The following is a 15,200-nucleotide window of genomic DNA, read 5'->3' on the forward strand; positions in this document are numbered from 1 at the left end:
CTATATTATAATCTCACAACTTACTATTGCCCACAAAATTCTGTACCAACCTGATAACACCCCTATACTATCACAGCTTTTACTCCCTTATAACAATCTTACCTCCCTTCGTTCCTCTTGTAAATTCCTGACCAAACCTATAAAGGCTCACAACTTAGCTGGTGACTCTCTATTTACTAATACTGTAGGCCGAGTATGGAATTCGCTACCTAGGGATCTAACTCTAATCACATCCCTACTCCTCTTCAAACAACAAATCAAACTGTACTTCCAAAATCACTGGCTTTGTTCATGTAATACACCAGACTGACTTCTCCCCCCCCACCCGACCTTTAACCCTACATTGTGCCTAATACTTAGCAATTTCCTTTCTTTCTCCTTCCAGTCCTTCGATGCTCTGATCTACTTCTCTCTCCTCTCCCATCTCCTCTTGTTAGTCCTTTTCTTTTCTTCTCTTACTTCTTAACTACAGTCTCCTCCCTTTATCTTACCTAACACTACTCCTCCTACTTCTCCTCCCACTTGTACTTTTATCTTATTATAGCAGAAGCTTTAAGGTATAGCCTGTTTGTATTAAGTAAGATGCTTTGAAACTGATTTAACTCTAGTCATGACTACTACTGAGTATGTGCCTTAATTTTTGTTGATTTTATTCACCATTTTTTATTATTATTACCAATTTTTATTACAAATTTTCTTTATTTCTTTTTATTCTATGTGTTTATTATTATCATGTCTCTTGTTATGTTTTATGTGGAGCTTTTCTCCCCGGGCCTCTACTGAAAATGGAAATATATCCAGCTAGACTAGCCCGGTCAACAAATGTAAAATAAATAAATAATAAATAAATAAGTACAGAAACGTGTCCACTGTTCGAGTCAGTATCAAGTCTGATTCTCTCCACTGCCCAACAAATATACTCTGTGACCATCTAGCCATGCAATAATTTTCGTCAAGAAAATAAATCATTCTCCTCAGGGCCTCACCAGCTAATCAATCACTGAATACATACAGGCTGTCTTTTCACTTTGATCAATCTGCTCCTCACACTCATCTTACACTTCCACAGCACTTAACAAATGTATCACTTTGGAACAGCTTAGCTGTTCCAGCTCTTCAACATCATCAGTTGAAACAGTTATAACAGCTTAACCATCACTGACTTTACACCATACCCCTCACCCTCTTAGCGTAATAAATAGGGAGAAAGCTAAAAATAATGGGGGGTACAAAGGCCCAAAGAATAGGAAGATATTTTAATTTTTCTTTTATAAACTTGGAAAGTTGCTAGAATAACATGTTTTGTGTTAACATGTATTTTCTGAAGGAAATGGAGTCTGAAACTTAAATATCTGTCATTATCTAGTGAGTTCACCCCTAAATGATTTGGCAGAAAAACACAAATTTTATGAGGAATATACCAAAAATGTGATGGTAAAAATCTAGACAGCTGACCGGTATGCTTTACACTAGTGTACACTGCATGCCTTCCAGAAAAAGCACCTTCAGAACTGCTGGGTAAGTCAACGCATATTTAATCGTCTCACTTCTGCACTTTTTACCTATCTCAGTAAACTGCAATGTCACCTGAAATATAATTTCAGAAAGAAACCAGTCTGTAAGAGTTCCCATCCCAGCTGCCATAACTGCCACAAATTCTTTTGCATACCATGTCAAGAATTGCCCTACAGGGTAGATGCCAATTGGTCAGCAGTGCACTACTGGCATGAATGCCGATAATGCACTTGTGATCATGTGATCAAGCCTGAAACACTTTAGCAGTGTGTGTGTGTGTGTGTGTGTGTGTGTGTGTGTGTGTGTGTGTGTGTGTGTGTGTGTGTGTGTGTGTGTGTGCATGATATAAGCTGTAGCAAGCTTCAACTGGCTTATTACATTTTTGAGCAGAATTTTTTTTTGTGGGGTGGGGGGCAGACTGTGGAGGACTGGAGTATGGACAAATGCAACTTGCTCCTTAAGGTGTGAAAATCAGAAAATGGAACAGGGAAACCCCTTATTTTTTTGCTCACCCAACATATAGTTGAATGGCACCTGGTGCTGTATGAGCAAACTATTGCTCTAATATACATTATACATGTGACATTAACTGAATGCCTCAAAATTGCAAAAACTTTCCTTGGAGTCTGTGTTTGAACTGGTACTGCCCAGTAGGGAATCAGGTGAAACAGACAGGGCCACAGTCTCTCCTAGATCCATACGCAAGATGTTAAAAACTGCTTTTTGCCTGAAAATGACTAAATACACCATCACCATCACTGGCAGGTCTTCCATGTGATAGATGAGAAAATCTAGTCTGAATGTGATACTTCTTTCCAGCAAATTGATTTCTTTTTACCCTTCTTTATCTCTGCAATTATACAAGAAAATTCTTTGCAGGTTATTTTAACATGGTTAACTCTATCACAAAAACTAATTGCGCTACATTACAGTATTTTCATTCTAAATTTCTTCAATATTTCACACCCATTGTATTAAAATATGAAGTTCATTATGTGTGCCCTGTAACTTACCAGTTCAGTCTCCCTTTTGTATCGGTCAGCAGTCTCTTCAATGCTTTTCTTTTCTGTTTGTGTGGACTCCAGTTCTCTCCTTAGCTGAGCAATCTCTTCCAGCAGACTTGTGATACGGTTAATAGCATTCTTACCCTCTTCTTCTGTCATGCGAAGGCGCTCAACATCACTCCTCAGTCTTTCTCTCTCTGCACTATATGTGGTCTCCAAATTTATCAGTTTCTCCAAAAGATTCTTATTTTCTTTGTTCTATAGAGAACATGAAATAAGCAAATTATTGCACTTGACTTTCAGAATAAATGACCATGTTAATAACATACTGAGTAATGCTAAAATCACTTTCAGTCAAAAGTACTCCCTCTTAGCATAACTGACAAATTCCAAGCATTAAAAAAATCATAGCAGAGGAGAAGAAAGAGGAGCACTTTCTTGTTTTTGACAACAGAAGGCCTTTATATATTGGCCCTTTACAGTTAATGGTAGTGAATCTTTGCATAGATTTAATTCCTCTAGTTAATGAAGCACATACCCATAAACACGTCTGACTTTATAAGGAATACTGTAAATCTAGGAGGAAAAATCTGAGGGCCAAAAATCCTATCATTATACCTAAAATCATAGCAGTTATGAGATTTACCTCTCTATCCCTGGGTAACTTGGGGAAAAAAAAGGCTACATACTGTACTAAAGTAAACATGTTGAACCAAAATAAAAAAAAACTAAACCATCTTCACTGCAAGCAGGTTTAGTGATTATTTTTCAAGGAGAAAAATGGTACAGATCTCTGTTACAGGCCTAAAAAAATGTGCATGCTAAACCTGAATGTCAGATTCTGTAGATTTGCCCTACATAAAACTTCTAATCACTTCTCCAGTCAGCAGGGTGTAGGGGCGAGTTTTCTTCTACTCTGGTGGAAGGTTTAGGTATCCCTTTAACAGGTTGTCAGTGCTCTGCTTGTGAATGCAAAATGGTGGCAAGTGCATGATGAGGCATGCACGGAAATAAGTGTGTTCCCAAGTTGCCATCCAATGCCACCATTCATAGGAAGAAAAGCATGCAAGACCTCTTGCATTTTTTTCCCTAAAGTGCATTCCAAAAGCTGAAAAGGGGACACATTTGCAAAGAGTGAATACGGTATGTGAAAGAAGCATTTATTTTTAATGTAGATTACTACAACTAAAAATCAAGCCACAGGCCATGTCATTCAGCACCTTATTCTGATCAAACATGACCAATTACAGACTCAACTAGGGTTGCATTCAGCAACATGGTTATAGCACACAGACAGCACACTGGTACAAAAAAACTGCAACAAGGTTACAACAATTAAAGTCAAGGTTATGATAAACTAACTGCCAGGTAAATGCATCCTAAGCATACAATTCACTAAGACCACTTACATATATACTGATGTGATTTGTCACATTAGACAAGATGTAACAAAGGAGAGAGAGTGCTGTGGAGAAATTATATACATACCTGTATTGACATCTATATATCTGTATCTATACACATAGATACATATAGATTTAGACACACACACACACACACACACACACACACACACACACACACACACACACACACACACACACAAGTGATTTGTCCAAAGGTAGAGAGTAAGTTAGAGAGGGAGCTGTATCAAACTGAGGAGTGATGCAACACTAATTTAAGACAGGTAGCATGTCCTATAATGATTTGCATCTGCCTTGTTTAAAAAAAATCACTGAATAAGGGCTTGAACTTGGAATAGTTGGAAAATACTGTTGTAACAAAGAAGTCATGTGTGCACAAACATTTTGTTTTGGTGGTTTGTGGACTGGGCCTTAAGGTGGCACAGTGATGCAGCATATAGCATTGTCACCTCACAATAAATGGTTCCCCGATTTAATTCTTGGCTGGGGTGCATTCTGTGTTGAGTCTACATGTCCTCCTTGTGTTCTTGGGGGTTTCCTCCAGGTGCTCCAGTTTCCTCCCACATTCCAAAGATATGCAGTAGGTGGACTGGAGACTCTAAACTGGCCATAGGTGTGATTTGAAAGAACAACCGCATCAGGGCTAGCCAGCCATGTGAACCCAGGCTCTAGGTGATTGCCACTTTTGAAGTGGCACCCTGACCCCATGTGAAAATGGGAAAAAAGGGTTGTGGATGGATAGATGGAGGACTGGGCCTGAACTGGGCTAGCTTCTGAGGTTGTAACAGGGACATTTGTAAGATGTTTGGCAGACAGTGGGGAAATGAGTATCTTGATGAAGTTTAAAGAATAGTGAGCAGATAAGGTGGTCAGCTCTATGCTTTACAGGCACCTCTGGTGCTTTTGTTGAGGAGACTTGGCTATGAGGCAGTTAATTTTATTAGATATGGTGCAGAGGGGATTGTCGTGTCTTTGCTGGGTGCTGTAGTGAACAGGGGTGGTAAACTACATTCCCAACAGGCAAAAAGGATGCCCTTACCTACGGTTGATCTGCCCATAGGCAAAAGGAAATGAAATAGCTTCTGCACTGAGATGAGTAGGTAGCTGATTTTTTGAACTTTTTTTAACGTGTGTCTGAAAGTTAAGAGTTTGATCTAGCCTTATACCATAAACATCTGAAGGGTTGGGAGGTTGGCACAATTGTTAAGGCATTTACCTTAAAGACACAAAATGCAGAGTTTGATTCTCACATGGAGTAACTGGCAAGGCTTAAAATGGCCCACAAGGACAGTTAGCCTAACAGTAATCTATGAACTTATGAAGGTGGAGGTGGTTTGTATGCTGTGATTATCTTGGTCTTTGAGGAGGGTATTCAGGCTTTTTGATATTTTTTTTGTGTTTTCCAAAGATCATTTGTTTGTTTTATTAGGATGGAGGAAGACCTTTTTGAATGTACATCATTTGCTAAGATCTAGGATTTCAAGTTGAACTTAATTAAGAATGTCTTGGTGGTTTGGGCTAGATATAAACAGAACTTTATCATCAGCATGAAGCAATAAATGCAAGTGGGATTAAATCAAAAGAAAGTTTGTTGGCAAAAATTGAGAAAAGGAGGTGGGCAAGTTTAAAGCTTTGTGGGGCACCTGATTATACAGCAGTTTCAGAAAAGAGGGAAGAACCAATTTTTATTCTGAACTATTAGTTTTTGAAAAAGTCTTTCAGTCATTCCGTGGACCTTTCGTTTAATGCCTATTTCAATCAGGTGGGATAGTACAACAGTGAAATCTACAAAGTCAAAAGTCCACATAAGATCAATGAAAAGATCAATGAAAAGAAAGTTATGTACTCACCATAACGTTTCATCTGTGTTTTCCATTTTCATTCTTCTTCAACTTTTGGACTATTTGGCCTCTTCTTCCAGCTCGTGGAACACAAACTCTCAAGCTTCTCCCTTTACCCACGATGTCCTAGTCACCTAACATACCTTGAGTAGCATCTTACCCTCACCAAGAATTATGCCACCATATGAAGACAAGATGATCAATTTCAACAATTGGCTTAAGTACTGGTGTCATTCAAAGGGGATCCAATGCCTGTCAGCTTGGGATGATATGCTCGACAAGCCACGATGCTTCGCTAGGGACGGCTTGCACCTGTCACCCCTGGGCTTTCGGATATTGGCAAAGGCTCTTGCTACCCCCATAGTGCCTTTTTTAGGCAAGGCTCAAAAGACAAACACACCTCCACAGGTATCACAAGGGTTAAGAAACTAAGAGTAATGCTACTCAATGCCAGAAGTCTAAACCTCAAGATGCACGCACTTGAAACTCTTCTTAGCATGGAGAACATCGATACCTGTGCAGTAACAGAAACCTGGTTCAGGGCTCCCGAGAGCACCCCAGCACTACCAGGTTATACCTCATACCATGCTTTTCGGCCCCAAAACTAGGACCGAACCAAAAAAGGAGGGGGAGTATCAATATTCATTAAAGATACCCACACCTCCAGGTTGGTGGCAAAGCACGAAGCATCAGAGACTATCCATGTGCAACTAACAGTGGGTAAAACTGCCTTCCAGTTTATAGCCTGCTACAGACCACCCTCCCAAACCCAGGAACCCCACTCGGCCTTCCTGAGAACACTGGAAAATATGAAGGTCTCTCCAAACACCATTATATTGGGCGACTTGAACTACCCAAACATAAACTGGGAGTATTACTCTAGCTCCAACACCCTAGCCCAAAGGTTCCTAGAATTTATAAACTCAAATGCTATGGAACAACTTGGTACCACTCCCACAAGAGGGGAAAACATACTGGACCTGATCATCACCAACATGGGGACTCTATGCTCCAGACCAGAAGTGTATCCCTCACTGGTAAGATCAGACCATAAACTTATCTCACTGGATATTCACATCCCGACCCCATCCCCTGCCCAGAAAACCACAGTGAAAAACTTCTCTAAAGCAAATTTCACACTCCTCAAAACCGAGGTGGAATCCTTCAAAGCCCCTGGGCCTGTGGAAAATACGGCCCAGACCGCAGAATCCTTTATAAATGCATTCTATGAACACCTTCAGGAATGCATGGATCATGCGATCCTAAATAAAACCAAGACCAAATCCTCCAAAGGCAGATGTCCTGTCTGGTGGACCCCAGCCATAAACAAACTATACAATAGAAGGAGGAAGCTACTAAATGATAGAGCAAAATCCCAAAAAGGGAAGGCATCACTGATCAGTACTAGCAAAAAACTACGGGCACTCATAAAATTGTCTAAGGCCAGCTTCGAGAGAAAAATTGCACAGGACACTAAGGATAATCACAAGGCTTTCTTTAGTTATGTTAGGAACCTGGGTGGTAATCCCCAGATATGCTCAGAATTAGTCCAAAATGACAAAAAATACACCAAACCCACAGAAATTGCCAACATCCTAGCTGACAGGTTCAGCGCAAACTCCCCCCCCCCCACCAAAAGGGCTAATATCTATCCCAGCAGAGTGCTGCCCCCCTGACATCTCAGATGCTCAGGTAAGAGCCACCCTCTCCAAAGCAAAAAACACAGCATCAATGGGACCAGACGGTGTCCCGGGCTGCATCCTACATGAACTCCAAGAAGAGCTAAACCCAAACATAAAACTACTGTTCAATCTCAGCCTTACTACAGGATATGTGCCCAAAGAGTGGCGTACAGCAACAGCGGTCCCTCTCCATAAAGGTGGTGCCTCAACGGATCCTGGAAACTATCGCCCCATAAGCCTGACTAGCTTTGTCTGCAAAGCTATGGAAAGGATCATCATGGACCTCATAAATAAAGATATTGGGGACCTACAGACACTGGATCCTACCCAGTTTGGCTTTGTTAAGGGCAGATCCTGCCTCTTAAACCTGGTTGATTTCTTTGAAACAGTCACCAAGGCCATTGACGAGGGGAAGGTGGTCCACACAGCCTACCTGGACCTCGCAAAAGCCTTCGATACAATACCCCATTCGGGCATTATAGATAAGCTCACCAGCTTAAATATAAACCCTTATGTCACTACATGGATTGCAAACTGGCTCAAGGACAGAACCCACATGGTTAGAATTGCTGGAGCCATGTCAGACTCCAAACCAGTTACAAGTGGTGTCCCACAAGGCTCAGTCCTGGGACCTCTCTTGTTCGGTATATATTTCTCGGAGGTACAGGCCAACACGGAAGGACTGTGGCTGACCAAGTTCACAGATGACTGCAAACTGGGTGCCATAATCGACTCTCCAGCCGACACAAGCATCCTCCAAAAGGGCCTCATAGAAACAGACAACTGGTGCCAGAGCCATGGCCTCAAGCTAAATGCCAAAAAGTGTATAGTCATCCCCTTTGGCAAAAACAAAGTGCCCACAAATGACCACATAGGTGGTAATCCATTATGTACAGAAGTAATTAGGAACCTGGGGACCCAAGTTGATAGCAATCTCTCATTTGACAACCACGTGGCCAAAGTGGTTAGAAAAACATTTTATATAGCCCACCTAATCATGAAGGGATTCACATCTAGATCAGGGGAGGTCATCGTGCCTCTTTACTCATCCCTCATCAGGCCCATAATTGAGTACAATGCCCCTTTTGGGATGTACCTTACCAGACACCTGCAGCAACTGGAAAGACCCCAAAAGTACCTCACCAAGAGGATCAAAGGGCTCAAACAGATGCCATATGCTGCCCGGTTAAAGAAACTCCAGCTCTACTCAGTGGCATACCGCCTGTTTAGAAGCGATCTGTGCCTGACGTATAAAGCCATGTCCAACCCGGAATTAATGGACATGCTGCACCTCAGAAAATCCAAATCCCATCAAGCTACGCGCTCAAGAGACTTGAACCTCAGCACTGAAATAAATAGGACATGCTGGAGGGACAGATTCATAACCCAGAGGCTCCCTTCACTCTGGAATAAAATCCCAGTCCAGGTTAGGCAGAGTCCCTCATTGACTCTCTTCTAGAGGAATCTTGATGCGTGGATGGGAGATCGTAGGTTTACCCCGGGTATCACTTCTGTGTCACTGTTAGACAGAGGCACAGTATACTAACCTCGAAAAAGGGCATAGCAAAATAAATTTAAAATGGGTGGCGAAAGCCAAACACATTCTGGCTAGGCTTATAAATGCCCTAGGGCAGATAGCCTAGTATGAACCTATGAACCTCAGATCTTGTTTGCTGCCCCTTATACCCGCAAAGTAGTAAAAAAATATAATATAACAGAATCTGGGGACTCCAACAAAGGAAAAGCAGTTCCTACAGCATCCTTCAAACTTTCCAAGAGTAAAGCAAGGAGGGGTTTGGTGGGAGGAAGTTGAGGAAGAATGAAAATGGACAATGCAGATGGAATGTCAAGGTGAGTACATAACTTTTTTATCTGATTATGTCATTTTCATTCTTTTTTCAACTGGTGGGACAGAGTCCCCAGCTACCTAAATACTGAAAGGCCTCTAAGGAAGGACATTCATGACCACAGCAGAGACAAAGGCTGCTCTTCCCCTAGATACCAGATCCAATTTGTAATGAGCAATAAAGGTATAAGGATTAGCCCAAGTTGCAGCCTCCAAAATATCATCCAAAGGAAGTTCTACACAAAAAAGTTGAAAAAGTTGCCATAGATCTAGTGGCATGGGCTTTTGGTAGTTTTGGAAAAAGCAAAACCACTTTTTATATACAAAAGTAATACAGTCAAACATTTGGCTAAAGTCACTTTACAAACTGGTTAGCCTAATTTTGACTCCGAAAAGGAAACTAAATTTTTCTGATTTCCTCAAATTTCTGGTTCTGTGAAGACAGAAACGCAATTGTCTGTGAACAATCAATAGGTGTAACATATATTCTCCTTTGTTTGAGAAATATGGAAAGAATGGGAGGTTGTTAACCTGATTAATATTGGATTCTGACACCACCTAAGGTAGAAAGGAAGGACTGGTTCGTAAAGATACTCTTATTCTTATGAAAAGTCAAGTAAGGAGGTTTAGATGACAAGGTCTGTAATTCCTCTTCTGGCAGAAGTAATAGCAACTAAGGAGATTTTTCCAGGTCAAAAATTTAGTTTACACTTGGCTGATGGTTCAAAAGGGTGTTGGGTTAAAGTCTGCAAAACAATGTTTAAATCCCAAGGAGAAGCGCGGTCCTTTAATGGAGGTCTAAGTATGTAAAGTTCCTCTTAGAAAGGGCTTTGCAAAGTTTGGAAGATGCTAAAGTTGAATTATTTATTTCTATATGAAAATTAGAAATAGCTGCTAATTGTACTCTTACAGATAAGGAGCTAGCACCTTCACTGAAAATTGTAGCTAAAAAAATCAAGAACCTTAGAAATCAGTGCTGAAAAGGGGTCGACATTCTTTTTACGTGCCCAAACAACAAATCTTTTCCATTTACTTTTGTAAACCTTTCTAGTGGAAGCTTTGTGAGATGAAACAGAATACAACACACATAGGAGGAAAGCCTGGGCTGTCTAGCAGTCACGGAACTGGAGAAACCATACGGTCAGATTGAGGCCTGAAATGTATGGATCAGTCACATCTGTCAAGTATGACAGTAGGTTTGGATTTGGATCCTGGCTCCAGGGTGGATGAAGAAGATGAGACCAAAGGAAGGGAAACAAGATCTTACAAGGCCAGTAAGGGGCAATGAGGATAACTGTGCTCTCCAATCAAAATGCTTTCTGAAGAAATTTGGTAATGGGGGGGGCTAAACATAAAGGAGACCGGAGGTCCAAGCGTGAAGTGGAGCATCTCTCAAGGACTCCCCTATTGATGGGATCAGGGCAAAGAACCTGCTGCACTTGTTTGGGGGAATCAAGGATTGCAGCATGGCTGGTCCTACTAACAGAAAATCCTCTCCACCACCATCATGTTGAGATACTACTCATGAGGCATTAAAATAGACCTCCTTAACTTGTCCACAATCATGTTGGACTTCCCCGGGACAAAAAGAGTAAGATCTGGCTCCCCCTTATTTAGTTGATGTATCTGACCACCGACATATTGTCCCCTGGATCACAACAGTCCTGATAGAGGGCATATCTTGAAATACGTGCAATGCCAGAAGGACAGCTCTTATCTCCAGGACATTGACATGTGTTGTTGACCTCTTCAGAGGGACCATGTGCCCTGGACCTTCCTTCCTTCCCAAGAAATGACCTCCCACCCAATCTGGGAGGCATCCGTGTTCACTATGGCCTTGGGTTGAGGGAGAACAAAAAGACGGCCTTCTTATATTTGACTGGAACGCATCCAACATGGAAGGTAATTCTTGCAAGCTTGTGTTATTTTGACTTGACTGGATAGTGGTTGATGGAGAAAGAAGCATTGAGTTGCAAGTGTCCATTGAAGAATCCTCATATGGTACCTTGCCAGTGATACTAGAATGATTGCCACTGATGTGGATCCCTATTCTTGAAGGATCAGACAAGCTGAAAGAGAATATTTTTAAATGATCTGTTTGACCTGGAACTGAATAGTTTGAACCCTGGTCAGAGGGAAAGAGGCTGTTTGAGTGACCCATACTGAACAAAGCATAGATGAATTCCAATATCTGAGCTGGGTTGAGATGAGATTTGTTGCAACTGACAGAAAGTCCCAGACAAGAGCATAACTGAAGTAAGCAGTCTCGAGCTTGAATCAGCCGATACCTGGTTTGACGGGTTATGAGCCAGTTGTCCAAATATAGAAACACCTGGAGTCCCTGAAATCTCAAGTGGGCTACTACTGCCATAAACTTGGTAAACAACATGGAAGCTGTGGTGAGATCAAAGGGCAAAGCTCTGAAATGGTAACGACTGGCTCCCAAGCCAGAAGCTAGATACATCTCCTAGACCATCTGTTCATTTGTGTGTTTTAGTATGCATCCTGAAGATCTACTGAGCACATCCAGTTGTCTTGTGCAGAAAAGGCAAAATGGACTGAACTGTGACCATCTGGAACTCTGGGTACTGAACTGATCGAAGTAGATCACCGAAATCCAAAATTGGTCTCCAGTCCCCAGTTTTCTTTAGCGGTAAAAAGAATCTTGAATAAGTTCTGGATTCTTGCTGGTCTGGAGGGACCTTTGGATGACTCTTTGTCTAGCACCTTGTTTATTTCTATCACTGCTGCTTCCCTCTGATTGGATGGAACATCTGGGTTTTGTTTGATACCAATGGGAGTGGACTGGAAAATGGTATTGCATAACCTCTTGATATTATCCCTTGCACCCATGAATATTTTGTAATTTCTAGCCAGGCACTCTGGTGCAGAGATAGATGACCCCCGACTGTCTCCACAGATGGGCAATTGGGCCTCCTGTCAGAAGCGCTGACAGGATCTGTCAGAGAAAGTATCTATAGATCCCTGGTTATATAGACCACCTCTGCCATGAGGACAGCATCTTCCACTAGAGCTCCCGCCACTGCATCGGGAGGAACTGTGCCCACATGGATCTTGGAAGGGACCCTGGGATTTTCAGAACCACATTTTTCGTCCACCTCGTTGATTCCTAGAAAAGATCCACTGAGGGGTCAAAAAATGCACACCCACAGCAGACACTGTTTTTCCTTCCTGCTCACACCTGGAGTGTGTCTTTAACTTTGAGGCCAAATAAAGAACTTTGGTCAAAGGAAGCACTGATGAAGGAAGGTCTGAAGGGTACTGTGAAGCCACACAAGTGCATCCAAGCACGTCTTCTAATGGAAATGCCTGAACCCACCACCTGTGAGGTACCTTCACCTGTGTATGAGATCAGCTTCATGTAGGAATTTGAAATGGACTGATGGGTAGCCAACTGTGAGGATATAGTTCTCTCTACCTTGGAGGATCTGGTCCCAGAGACAGATCTGGAGAGCTCTTTGATCAAATCCCTCTGAAGTCTCATAAAATGTGCCAAGTAATTCAGTGACCTAAGACTGAAAGTTGCTGAAGTATACACATGCTTCCCAAATCTGTTCAGTGCCCTAAACTCCCTGTTGGGGGGGGGGGGGTGGACAGAGGAACTTTGCTCTACCAGTTCCTTTTTGGTGGCCGCCTCCATGACCATGGCATCATCTGGTACTCCCTTACTCCAAATATTCGTTCCTTAGGTGGTGCCAGGATCCTATCTGGTCTCTTCGGGATTGGCTCTATCATGTCAGTTTCCTTTCACACCTATCAAGAGATCACACCAATGAGCTTATTGGCAGGCAGAGTCACCCAGGAGGTAGACAGGCCAGCACTAAAGGCCTCCAGGAACACGGACTCCTCTTGGGAAGGGTTTTTGTGGGACTAACCTTGCCTTTGTTTCAGGAGCTCTAAGATGTCTCCAAATGAGATGTCACCAGGTGGTGATTTGGGGGACCCTTCCCCTTCACCAAAGTTAATGTCCTCCTTGACAAACTCCTGCAGACAGTCTAACTGCTTCCTTTTATACTTCCTCTTCCTAGGAACTTCTTTGGTAGGATGTTATGGAAAAGTGTTGCAAGACATTACTATACCCTGTTGGGTTGTCTGCAGACTGATTTGGGCTGGCTGCCCCAGTGGAACAGACGAAGGAGGCTCTGGACACAGAATCAAATGGAACTGCATAGTTGGAGCCAAAGAGGGAAGAGAAGTCCAAACTCTGGGAGCATAGAAATCTCTCTCCACTACATCAAAGGCATAATGCTTCAGAGAAAAAGACACCAATGGAGCCGATAAAGCATACTTATGGACTGTCGCTCCTTCCGCCCTGAAGGCAAACTACTCGAGGAAGGAGTCGGAGCAAAGCTGTCCAGTGCTGAAGCTCCAAGAGGCAGAGATGGCTCCGACAGCTTCACAGTTGAATCTATATAACTAGAAGAAATAGAATAAGGAAAAAGATTCTTAACTCATGAAGAGGAATTACAATAACTCGAGAGTTTACAGAGACTACGTCCAAATATAGTGGCAAAAGAGATATGAGGTATGTTAGGTGACTAGAGAATTATGGGTAAAGGGAAGAGCGTGAGTGTTTCTGTGTTCCACAAGCTGGAAGAAGCAGCTGAGTCGGATCCAAGGATCAGATCCAAGCCCAACAGTTGAAGAATGAATGCAAATAACATCAAATGAGCACTTATTAGGTTACCTCTGTCCATATTGATTAGGATGTTGTCTGTCAGGGTATACAGTGCAATCATGGTGCTCCTTCTGACCAGAATCCACGCTGTTAAAGGAATATTAAGTTAATATTTTAGCTTACTGTCAATGTTTTTTTGCTGTACTCCACGTTTGAGAAATTTCGTAATTCTAAATATTGCTTGCCTTTATAACAACTTTTCTCCTGGCAGGAATGCAAAATAAGTTGGATCAGTGTTCTACCAGAGAGAAAAAAAAATCAAATTTGCTACCTCACTAGCCCTCTTCAAGAGAAATCTTGATGAGTGGATGGATGGGAAATAGAAAATTTACTCAGGGGATCACTCCAGTTGCTCTACTTGACAGAGGCACTGGGAACGAACATCAGGGGGCACGATGCCAGGGCACTTCTATGGTCTAGGCTTGTAAAGGCTCCAGGGCCATTAGCCTAATACATACCTATGAACCTTGACATTTTGTAAGGAGAGGAATTCTATGCAACTGAGGGACGAATGGTTCGAAAATGACTTGCATAAACTATACTAGTTATCAGGTGCACCCCATCAGAGCACAGCAGGTATTCAAATACTTGAATTTACTGATAGAGCCAAAAGTAGTAGATTTCATGTTGAATCCTATCCTTGAAGCAGCCATTTCGATAAAATTACTACGGCACAGGACAGAGTTGCATGCAGTGGATTAGTTAACACTGTTGCCTCACAGAACTTGGTTCTTCAGTTTGGCTTTTGGCTGGAATGTCTTCTATAGAAATTCTGCATATCCACTATGTCCTCACATGGGCTTTTGCTGTGTGCTTCTGTTTCATCCATCCATCCCAAAAAACATGCTGGAGGTTAACTGCCAATGTGTTAACTGCCTGCAGGTATGCATGCTGTGTTCGAGTAACTGCATGTCCATATCCTGTGAAACACTGGTGCCTTAATTTGGGACTGGTTTATACCTCACACCCACAGTGAGTCCCATGACAGGGCCCTTCTCCCTCCATGACCATAAAATGAATGCAGTGGTTCAATCAAAGAAGGAATACTAATGGAGAGTGCCATAATTTATCATTAAAGAATAATACCCAACACTCAAACAAGATATCATGGAAATGCATTCTTCACCTTTGATTCAATTACCCTGATTATGACAATGATGTAACATTGTTTTATCAGGAATGAAAACAA

The 15,200-nt window shown here is 42.1% G+C and overlaps 1 protein-coding gene across 14 annotated transcripts in view; it reads right to left on the bottom strand.

The window, feature by feature from the left end:
- MYO5A (myosin VA) overlaps positions 1–15,200 on the bottom strand; it is a 4,204,798-nt gene that overhangs the window by 1,086,577 nt on the left and 3,103,021 nt on the right. For all 14 annotated transcript variants that reach the window (XM_044078829.1, XM_044078834.1, XM_044078828.1 and 11 more), the window contains one exon: positions 2,529–2,777. In XM_044078829.1, coding sequence (XP_043934764.1) covers positions 2,529–2,777 — 249 coding nt within the window. The remainder of the gene's footprint in view (positions 1–2,528; positions 2,778–15,200) is intronic.

This window comes from Protopterus annectens, chromosome 7.part1 (genome assembly GCF_019279795.1).
Source record: "Protopterus annectens isolate FY-2018-M chromosome 7.part1, PAN1.0, whole genome shotgun sequence".
Classification (NCBI taxonomy): domain Eukaryota; kingdom Metazoa; phylum Chordata; order Ceratodontiformes; family Protopteridae; genus Protopterus; species Protopterus annectens.